The following is an 11,512-nucleotide window of genomic DNA, read 5'->3' as shown; positions in this document are numbered from 1 at the left end:
CTTTAATTCCTCCTCAAATTAAACCCCGCGGTCCCATATCTATCTTTGTTACTTTTCCTTGCTGTCCCATCAGCTTGTCAAAGTCTTGCTGATAATGATGTGCCAAGAACTGACCAGGAGATTGAGGTTCAGGTCCACTAACACTGCAAAGAAAGAGTGAAATTCAGCCTCTACTGGCCCCTACTCCACTGAAGGCTGCTATGCCCCAGGAGAGCTCAGCCTTTTGGGGAAGGGAAAGCAGCTGTTCCACTGCTACCTTTCCTCCAGGTCCTACCCAAGAGAACAGAGCAGTTCTAGGAGGGGAGAGACACTCCTACTGGTGGAAGCTGAGGAGGGGATTTAAGGAATCAGCACATCTCCAACAGCCCAAGCCATGCCACTGGTGTCTTCTCTGGAACGGTGCTGTTCACAATGCAGGCCCTGTGGCAGAAAGGAGGTGGTGGTTGTCTTAATCCCAAACTTCCTTATAGATCTCTCTCACTGTGGTCCCTGCACCAGGCTTGCACTGATAGAATCTGGCCTAGAGACTATCGCCTCCCCATCTGGAGGCTAGGGACCTCACCTATGCACCCAAAACTGTAGTGTCTTTTTTTGCCACCATATCACACTACAGAGTCAGGACTAAATAGCTGGCCACTGTTACTGGTAGGCACGACTTTACAACATTATACGGTAATAAAAAAGGCCAATGTAATTTTGAGCTGCCTTGCTAACATGCCTCAACTGTGGTGTTACTTCAGTGAAATTAGCTACTTCCTGGGCTGTATTTAAGACAGTGAGCAAAAGATGAAAAGTTTTAAATCTCACTACCAATTCTCAGCCACCCAGTCTCCTAATTTCTCATGTCTGAAGAGGTATTTTAGTTCTTGTTTTAATACAACATCCTTTCCAAAAATTACTGGTTCTGGTTCTCTGTTCTGATGGAGAAGGATTTGAAACAAGTCTAGGGATCGGTCTACGCTACTTTTGGTCTACGCCAGTTTGGGGATCATCTGGGCACTGGACCTGCCCATGGCATAAATTAGAACAGCCTCAAGATTGCTCTATTGTGCACGGCTGTCAGTGATCCCCAGGCGCTGTTCTGACAGTAGGGGATCAGCCATGTGCAGAGACACTCCAGTCACACGCCTTTTTCCCTGACCATGGAGCCAACGCTAGTAGGAATGTGAGGTAGGAGCAGCTCTGGTGGCTCATCATCACTCTGAAGATTTCCCTGGAGCAGAGCAAATCAGCTCCAACATGCCCACGAATCAGGGCCTAAGACACAATGTTTAATCAGTTCATTTCTGACCTAAGCAAAGGTGTCCATCTGGAAATCCTGTTAGATCTCCTGCTGTCTGCAGTTGTCTTTGAAATGAATGATCTGAGGAGAAACTGCATGGGCAAGGGATAGCAATGAGGCCTTTTTCTCTCAGTGCATGGGAAACAAGAACAGTAAGCTGCCACAATTCAAAGCAGGATGATTTTTTTCAGTTAAGAGTTAAGTAACTGACCAGCCTGCTTCCCCGGCTCCTCTGCATTGGTGTTTCCATCTCTGTCTGGAGTGGCTGCTGGGAGAAACATACTGCTGGGCATCATCACTTCAGGTGTTGTCACCTGAGGAAGGAGGGATGGTGGGAAAAATGGGAGAGAGGAGAAATAAAAACAAAAATGTTTTTAAAATCTTTAAATAAGCAAAATTAGACATCAGCAGAGGTGTCACTTTTCTTAGCTCACTGAAGACTCCTGTTTATTAGACAAAGCTCACATCAGTCAAAAGTGTTTCTACAGTTACATTCTGGACATAATTAGCAGTGCACACTCGAAGAATAATCTTATTATTAATATTTTTCCTTTATGTAGAATTCAGACTTTGATCACTGACAATGTTTTGTCATGGGCTGTGAAACTTTTTGTGCAACCAATTAGGTAGATAAGTTGAAAGGCCCACCTTAAGCTGCTGAAAACATAATAAGGCCCTAATTAAATCATACCTGTAAAGTACACTGTAATCTTGAACTAGGGAGCACTACAGCACTATTTTCAAAGTGTATTGATGCATAAAAAGGAGGGGCATGAGAAAGAAGAGTACAAATAAAGAGAGGTGACAAGCGAAAGGATGAATAAAGAAAGACTGAAAAGAGACGGCAAACGTCTGAAACACAAAGCTTTTGTAATCCCTTCCATGTTCCGACTGTTGGAAAGAAAACAAGTGTTTACTCTGGCTTGCTTCAAAATTCCGTTTGCAATCAGTTGTGCTCTCACCAGCCCAAGACCCAAAGCCATGATTTTTACAAGAAACTAGTGATTCTGGATAGCTCAATTTTTGGAAGCCCGATCTGAGACACTTCCAAAGAAGCTTGGGTTTCAGGCTCTGCACCTTCGTAAGATCAGGCCCCCATAAAGTAACTCAAGTTGGGCATCCAAAATCACGAGTTACTTTTGACAGTCTTGACCAAAAGGCTAGTGCTTTGCCCAGTGCTTAACATCGGGCATGCAGCAACAAAACCCTACGTACTTCTGAGCGCCACACACCTAGCAACTTAAAGGCTGCTCTTCAACAGTGCTCCCCAACACAGCAGCTCAGGAAACCATTCAAGACCATTGTTCCCACTAGTGCTATCTCATAACACAGCCACATACAGGAGCTCACCCCATAAACAAGTGCTTGATGTCTGTGAGCATCCTCTCACCTAGGTGCTAAAAGGAACATCCTGACCATGCCCTGAGTTCTTAGTGACTGAGGGAGCAGCAAACCCAAACGGACTCTCAGTGCTGTGCTCTGACAGTGCCCTTTTCCAGCCACTGACTGCTGGGAGAGCATGGCATGCTGCAGCCGGTGCTAACCTGTCACGGGCTCTAGTGAAGCTACAAAAGGGTCCCCTTCAGGCCAGGCAGAGGAATGGACTGATCCTTGGATTTCATGGCAGAACAAATGATGTGATTACTTTCATACAATACAGCTACCTACCTTCTTCTAAGCAAACTTAAGACAAAGGCCACAAGGTGCATGCGAGATGACTAATGAAATGCCAGCAAAGTCTGTGACTAAGGTATAGCTGAAATACTGTGAACTCTAAATAGGACATGATGTCTTCCTCACCGGCACTGATGTAAACCCTACACAGCGTGTGTAGGGAAAGAAGGTCTGATCCAGCCATGCTCAGGTTCATGGGGAGCAGGAGTACATACATGGACAGCCTCACACGAGGATCTGATTGTGAGAGATCTCGGCTGTCAGACAGCAGAGGGAAGGGATGCTGTGACTGCTCTGGCTACTCACAGAGCTGTGCAAGGTGAGCAGTGCTTCATTTGTAATGAAAGAGGTGCTGGAGCTCAAGTGACTTTTTTGCTTTGGTAACTGAAACAGCAAGGCCAGAGGTGCCGGGGCTCTGTACGGCCAGGCCCACAGGTGCCGGGGCTCTGAACGGCCGAGCCTAGCAGTTCTGGGACTCGGCCCTGGCACAAATTGAGCACTGAAGGTGAGTGATACAGACACAGCATGTGTGTTTTACAGACGTCTGCACCCTGTAAAGGCAGCTGCCACTGATGAAGCACTAGGAAAGGGGTGGAGAATGCCAAACTCATTCCACCTTTTATTCCAAAGCAGAACATTTCTGAAGGCTGTGGTTGGTGAGTCCAGAGGGAATGCAAGAAGTGAAAGGTCACCGATTAATTCATAGTAACCAGACTCAGAGCAGGGGGAATGAGGTGGGAAGCAGAGGAGGAAAGACAGAAAGAAAGCGATGTCCCTCTCAGTTTTATCAGCAGGGAAAGTGCTTTCCCAGGATCTTTAGGAATTATGAAAAATAAATAACGAGAAATTTAAAAAACCCCAACAGAGTAGAAAAAATAAAATTATCTAACACCTCAGTAGCACATCATTATAGAAAACTGTGGGCTTTTTATACACATTACAGTAAGGCAGTCATCCCCACTAACAGACTCACTACGACGGATCAGTAATTGTTTTCATACACTTTAATTAGAAAAACTCAGATGGCTATGAATAATAATGGAAAAGAGAGACTTTTGCACTTGAAAGGTTGAAGTCAATCAAGTGTGAATGACGGCAAAAAGGAAAAAAAAAAAAAGACACCAATTCATCAGGGCTCTGTTGTCTCGCCGCGTCTTTAATCATAATTCCTGATTGGGATTCAAGAAGGCAGTAAGCAGAGTTTCTTTGTCTGCCTTCACCTTCTGTCAATTAACTCACCCCGAAATATAATCATCAACCTCACATGCTCCTCTGCATCTTAATCTGGGCCTGCAAACCAGTAAGCCCTGCCCCTCTATGTGCTTAAGTAATTACCTTTACCTACCTGCATCTCCACAGCCTCAGTTCTCCCCCCTTCTTCCCCACACCCATTTTGCTACAGGAAATTGTTATAAGGCAGAAAATTCCTAGAGGGAACTGGGACAAAGGCAGAAGGGCAGGAAGTGAGAAATTGTGTGTGTCTGTGTATTCAGGACAAGCTGTGCAAGGGCCCCACTGGCAAGTAAAACCCTGAATGCAAAGCTCTGTGCTTGGCTTATTGCCTGATCTCCCCACCTCTGTTATTTGCCAGTTCAGCTCAGCTGCCCTCTTTGCTGCAGCCATCTTCCTGGTGGGGGCCTTCCCCCTCCCACGCCCCATGTGTCTCCCAGAGGAAGTTGCCTGACCACTCATCAAACGGATCACTTGGCATATAGGCTGGGTCCCAAGCCCCCATCTTCATCTGTTTTCTTTCCACACGGTAACTCTTTGGGGCAGGGACTATGGCTTCCTGTGCGTGCAGAGAGGGCCTGGCACACTCTGGTGATTTCACAATACAAATAAATAATCAGAGTATAAGGTGAAAAGGAAGGCACTGAATCCTGGCTGCCAATCACAGATAACCAGGTAAATGATATTTTATACTGTTTATGGTTCTGTCTGTATTTAAATGGTGTAACTGTCATGGGTGGAAGGGCGGTGGAGGGTTGAGTCTTGTAGGGGAAGTTCACTTATGTGCTCTTTCATGTGCTCATAGGTGGTCACCTCCCATTCAGCTGGTCCAGCAATAGCTGGGAACTAACCTTAGCTCCAGTCTTCCAGACTCCTAAACGCTTGTATTTCCTAATTCAAGTTTCTCTAGTGCTTCCACAACACCAACATCATATGCACCAATATGAAGGTATTAAAACAACCCTGAGATATGTATACAACCGCAATGCATCACTGTGTCCGCTTGCTGGTGTAACCCTAGACTTAGTAATTCTATGTATTGGGGCAGCACCGAGGAGCCCCAGCCGTGACCCCCATGGTGCTAGGAGCTGTACAAACAGAACAAAAAGATGGTCCCTGCCCCCAAAGAGCTCACAATCTCCCTCTATCACTTCCCTATTGTTTCTTAGCCACACTCATTGTACCATGTTCAAATCAGATTGTCATCCCCTTGGGGTTAGAGTCACATTTTTCTATCTGGGCTGAAAGTCACCTGCATGTTTCAGCTCTAGAAAATAATTATCTAGTTCACTCTTGGAATTTCTAACCTGCCCATCCCCACAGTATGTAGGCATGTGTCCTAGGGTACCATACGCTACCACTTCTTGGCTCTCTTGTAAGTCAGCCTTCTAGACAATGTTATCGTGTAGGCTATGCATGGTATCACCTGCACAGGAAATGTATACCCAGTACTATCAGACCTTAGTATGTTTCCTTCCTATCCTAGCAATGCCTCTTATGCAGTTTCCTGCTGCCCCAAGATGAAATTGGCTAGTGAGTATTTATGCGAGGGGTGAAAGTGGTCCCTGGTCTTTGTAGATGCTGAGTGCCCACTACTCCAGTTGAAGCCAGTGGAAGCTATAGGTGCTCAGCCCCTCTGGAAAGCAGGCTCCGGTATGTGTACCCGGTACCCCAAATCAGTGGCCAGTTTGGAAAAGTTTGGTCCAATTGCTCAGTGTTACAAAGTGAGCAGAAATTGAATACAGATTTCCTCTCTCCTTGTCCTGTTTGTCTCCCTTAAGACTGTCCTCTCTCACAGAGACTAAGCTCAAATGCTAATCCTCAAGAGAAAATGAGCTTGCTGCTGTTTTTGAAAAGGACTCCGTAAGCTGCTTCCTCAGACGAGACAGTCCAAAATGGCTGAGAGAAGTATGATCCTTCGGTGTGGGAATCCTGCTGAAATTGGGCCACACCCACACTCTTCAAGTGACAGCGCTGGAGAGCCTGTTGTAAGAGCCGAATTTAACAGTTCAGGGGGTGGACAAGGGGCTCGGTACAAACTCCACTCTGCCAGCAATGCTGTGCTCAGTAAATGGCTGTTCGTCCCTGTTCTCACATTTCCCTCCTCCCACTTCCACACACCAGACCCTTTTCTAAGGCTCAGCAAAGCTTACAGTTGGGGTTTTCAGAAGGCACGGCTTCACTGAGGCCTGAGCTGTGGTGGTTAGGATTCTCACTGTCTTGTGGTAACACATCCGTACGGAGATTCCCATCTTGGCCAGTCTCTCCTCTATTCTGACCCTACATATGTAACATGGTTCTTGGACCCATCAAAGCCACGTACCCACCTTTGGACAATGACAAGAGATCAATATTCTATACATTAGCTCTGCCTTCTCCCACTGGCTGCCTCTGCCTGTCTGGGATGCAGAGCCAATCCCATGGAAGTTCTAGGTAGCTCTTCATGAGCTCCCTCAACATGGCCAAAATAATTTAGATTTAAAAATAACCTCTCTAGCAAGGGTCTGAGGAGCTACATTAATATCCCCTCTGTCCATGCAGGGGGGAAATGCACATGCAATGCAAGGTCCCTGAACCAGACAAAGGAGGGAATTTCCATTACAAAGAGAGAGAGGAGGCTGGAGTGAAAAGCTTCATTAGACTCAGAAAGGCAAAGCGATGGCAGTATACCAAGGTCACTTCTAATTTAGACCATCTAATTGGCAAACATGGCTCCAAATGGCTATCATCTCACAGGGCTCAGAATTAATGAAGCCCGATTATTTTCATTACCTTCATCCGAGATGGAGAACGAGACACAGAGTGAGAAAGAAGGGGGAGGGAGGGCGCGAGAGGGAGGGAGAGAGAAAAACTGACTGACAGCAGAAGGCAGAGAGCAGTAAGAGGAGACAATAGAAAAGGAGAAAAGAATATAAAGATAGTGAGAGAGGAGAGAGGATGGCAGGAACAGGAAAGAATTACTTTGGGAGCAAGAGAGAAAAGAAAAAGATGAAAAGAGAGCTGGCGACAGGGAACAATGGAAGGACACCTTAAACACGGGACAAGAAAACTGACAACAGAATTAAATGGAGGGGTAGAGGGATTTATGGAAAGATAAAGGAAGCTGAGAGGGAGGCGGGAGAATTCCCCATTACTGGAGGCTGCCTGGGAAGCAGTCCCTTCTCCTATTTCGAGCCCATCAGTCTTGTCAATTGACTATGGAAGTGAACTGCACTTCACCCTCATTAAGGAGCTCTTGGCCAAAGCGGTGCAGGTCCAGGACTAGTGAAGTGGCTGTTGTGTGGAAAGACGACTAGAGTAGTTTACAGCAGATGAAATGCCATAGAAAACAAATTTTAAACACATTTATTCACCAGCGTAATCAAGTGGCAGCAGGAGAAGACTGGTGCAGACGGACTGGGGCTGCATGGAATGTTTCCTTCAGCTGTCAGGGTCTCTTGGGAGCTTCACTTACTGTATAAAAACTCTCTACGTTATGTCTTCCCCATCCATTAGATGCTGGGGTTGTTGCACACATGCCTTTGAGCTCCGGGACCTCTACATACCAATCACACACGTTTCTCTCGCCCCCCACCACTGATGGACTAGCAGAGTGTCTTGAGAGGATCAGTTCTCAGAAAGGAGGGCTAGTGCCTCTGGCTGTTCCCAGCAGGACAGTCACCCAAACTGCTTGTTGATATGAAAGGGAGAGGGACAAGAAACACACAGATATGAGATGCAGAGCATAAGCAAGCAGCTGTTACTATGGCAACAGACATATTAGACACTGCAGGTTCCTGAAAGGCGTCTGATAAGGTATTATTAACTTGAGCCTCCTTCAAATACTGAACGCAAAGACATCGTGTCAAAAGCAACCTGGCTCCCATTTATTGGGCTGCAATTCACTTATAGTGCACGAACTGGGTCTCGGTGCCTTCAGATTGAGACAGGAATCTTGGCTGGAATGAGCAAAATTAGGAATTTACGGTGTTTCTGTGTCCACCACAAATGGTTGTTTCTTTTATTTTTTAAAAAAAAACATGTTGTTTGCCATTTAAAGCAAAAGGAAAATATCTGCCTGGCCCCCGTCTGCTTTATTCAAAGCACGTAGACCATCCCCCTTCCCCAGGTGTTATTTCCCCAGCACCACAGAGAAAAGCAGCCCAGGCTTCATGGACCTGAACAAAGAAACAAGTCATGGGACAGGGCTCACAGGAGACTCCCATCCTTTCTGATGGGATTTCTGATCTCAGCAGAAGGCTGGAGCACTCCAGGTGCCCTGGGCGGGGGTTGTTAAATCACTGGGTGAGTGAGGTCTTGATCACACACAGAAGGTGCACCAATCTAACTGAATTGCTTGCCGACGAAATGGTCTGAAGAATTCTGTATATCGATTTAAATAAGGCATTCTTAACCATGACAGAGTGCCCATCCAAGAGGCGGTACCAATTTAACCACGTCAGTTTTTAAACCAGTTTAGGTAAACTGGTACAGCTTGTAGGTGTAGACAAGGCCTCATAAATTGACCTCATTTCTCTAGGCCAGAACAATGGAGAGCACTCTTGGCACACTGGGGACTCCCACTTGTATGGCAGAAGCTCTACTGCTACTCACTGCTCTCAAATTTCTTCTCTTCATGATAGGGACAAAATATTTTCATCCTGTGTTTGACTCTAAGCTGCCTTAGAATCTCAGTTCTTTGGGACAGTCCTTGAATATAAATGTATACAAAGCCTCAGTACGATCGGGCTCTGTCCTTGTTTGGGGCCTCTGAGGGTGTGTCAACCCTGCAATTAGACACCCATGCCAGCTGACTTGGGCTTGCGGGGCTCAGGCTACAGGGCTGGTTACTTGCGGTGTAGGAGTTTGGGCTCAGGCTGGAGCCTGAGCATTGGGACCGTATGAAGGGGGAGGGTCCTAGAGATTAAGCCTGAATGTCTACACTGCAATTAAACAACTCCTCAGCCCGAGCCCCACGAGTCTGAGTCAGCTGGCACAGGCCAGCTGCAGGTTTTAATTGCAGTGTAGACATATCTTGAGTGCTATAAATGTTAGCTAACTAACATTCTCATTCCAAAGCCCCTGGGTATTTCTGTATTGTTTATTATTGTTTTCACTGAGGACAGAAGTACCCAAATTTGGCATTTACTGGAGGGGGCAGTAATGGGACCTGTCAACACTGTTAGATGTTGATGTGTTCCAAGATCATGGTTCCCACACTGTGGTGCATAAATCTCTCCCAGATGTTCCTGGACCAACACTGATTGCCAGGCACAGCATCTCTTCTGGCATTTAATGAACCATTCTCCAGTGCGGAACACAGCATTCCTTCAGCCCGCCAGGAATTGAGCTAGGCATGGCAGAGGGAGGGGGATATGGCAGCAGACTTGGAAGGACGAGGAAGTGGGGGAAAAGCAGCAGAGGGAAGGAGAAATCTGACAAGCAAGGAGGAAGGAGAGAAAAAGACAGAAACCAAAGGGGAAAGAGGAAGACTGGTGCTGGATCAAGATCATGTGCTTCCACAAACAATGCCACCTAAGGAGAAACATGGACCACTGGACATTTTTTCTTGTGCCCTGATACACATGGATTGGAATACTGGAAAGACAGGTGCGCCTACAAGATTATTTTTATTTAGTTGTATTGTTGCAGTACTTAGAAGCCAAATTGTGCTAGGTGCTCTACAGAGACATTGTAAAAGCAAGTGCCCGATCAGCCAGTCCATGACCGAGAGAATGTCGCTCGTACAAAAAGCCTGTTCAGAATGACAGCTTGAGCACCGCAATGTTAGAAATGTAATAAAAAGGACATTTCCCATCATGTACTGTAATGCTAATTTCCTTCTCAAATTAACTGGAGACCAACAGAATGCTGGATAAAAGCTTCCATTAGAGACATGGTTAGAACAGGACTCCCATGTTTGACACCTACAGCAATGCTGTAGAAGGGGAAAAAAAGTTTGACAGAAACATCTTGGTACTGAACCAGATTTAACTGATCTCTCAAGTTTTGCTACACTTGCAGAGAAACTGCACTGGTGAAGATAGCCAAAGCTGCACAAAGGCGCAACCCACCTTGGAGAAACAATTACAAAAATTGATCTATTTCTAACTACATATTTCCATGGAAATATTTGATATTTAGAAAATCTCCTCCATTTCAACGGCCTAAAGAACTTTCCACTTCAGAGAAGTTTAACTGACCATCCTTAAAGTTCAATTTAAAATGAGGCATTTCAAAACATTTTGACAGTGGCATTTTAAACAAGGAATTGACAGGATTTTACAGCCACACATTATCCATCTCACATGGGCCAACTACACAATATCCACATGGTTGTTATAGCTGCCTTGAAAAAAGTGATCTGTTAGTAATAAAAAGTTACGTTATCTCTGACTGACTGATTTCTCATTGAAGGAACAGATCCTACTACCCCCATTATGATGAGCATCGATCACTGACTGAAGTGTACAGTGTGAATTCCGCTGAGGCATTGCATCCCATGCCAGCCGCACCCTTGCCTCAAGAATGATAAAATTGCCAAAGACAGTAAACCTGTTGCTTCTCCCAGTTCTGTTTTAAACAGAATGCTAGTTCCTGATTTCCTGTAAACCATCACTTTAACGACCCCGGCTGTCCAGTTTCATGAGGGAGTTAACATGGAAGCACTTGTTCTCTTCTTCACTGGAGGCAACACAGTCACACGAACTGCTGCCTCTCCCACAAGCCTCCACCTAAGACTTGACTTTTGCAGTGACTTTAAAGGGTTGAGGGAGAGCATGTTTACTGAATATTCTTCTCAGTATCTCCGCATGGTAACTCTTTCTCCTGATTGTGCCGACCACCACGATACCCAAACACGGGGATGAGAAGAATCAAAGCAAGAGAAATTCTTTTAGGATCAAAGAGTGGGATCTTGGATCAGCAGGTTACATCAAAACTAGCCAGTGCCCATGGGCACAGGCAAGGCCCTTTCATTTATGCTAAGACAACTTCACTCTTGCTGGGAAGGCAGAAGGTGCACTTTGGCTCCCAGAGACTTACCGTCATGATGAGTTTTTCAACACAGTCAGGTGACACACTGTGCAGGTGTGTGAGGTGCAGCTGCAGGTGGATCTTGTTGTTGAGCATGTCCTGGCAGAGCGGGCAGCGGAGCATGGGCTGCACCGAGTGCTGGGTCATGGCATGTACCCGCAGCCGGTTCACATCGGGGTTACTGTATTTGCAGTATGGACACTGATACATCTATAGAGAGATGAAACAAAACATGCTGACTGAATCACATGATTGACACAATCACTGCTTATATTTTCTCCTTCCTTACAGCTTGACTGTAATAATCTTGTG

At 45.9% G+C, this 11,512-nt stretch overlaps 1 protein-coding gene across 18 annotated transcripts in view; it reads right to left on the bottom strand.

The window, feature by feature from the left end:
• The window catches only part of ZFHX3 (zinc finger homeobox 3), a 1,205,541-nt gene that overhangs the window by 20,092 nt on the left and 1,173,937 nt on the right, over positions 1-11,512 (bottom strand). For all 18 annotated transcript variants that reach the window (XM_039503280.1, XM_039503282.1, XM_039503284.1 and 15 more), the window contains 2 exons: positions 11,210-11,410; positions 1,494-1,596 (listed from right to left, as the gene is read on the bottom strand). In XM_039503280.1, coding sequence (XP_039359214.1) covers positions 1,494-1,596; positions 11,210-11,410 — 304 coding nt within the window. The remainder of the gene's footprint in view (positions 1-1,493; positions 1,597-11,209; positions 11,411-11,512) is intronic.

Source organism: Mauremys reevesii, linkage group 16 (assembly GCF_016161935.1).
Source record: "Mauremys reevesii isolate NIE-2019 linkage group 16, ASM1616193v1, whole genome shotgun sequence".
Taxonomy (NCBI): Eukaryota; Metazoa; Chordata; order Testudines; family Geoemydidae; genus Mauremys; species Mauremys reevesii.
Note: the sequence above shows the minus strand (reverse complement) of the source record. Positions and strands in the feature narration are given on the sequence as shown.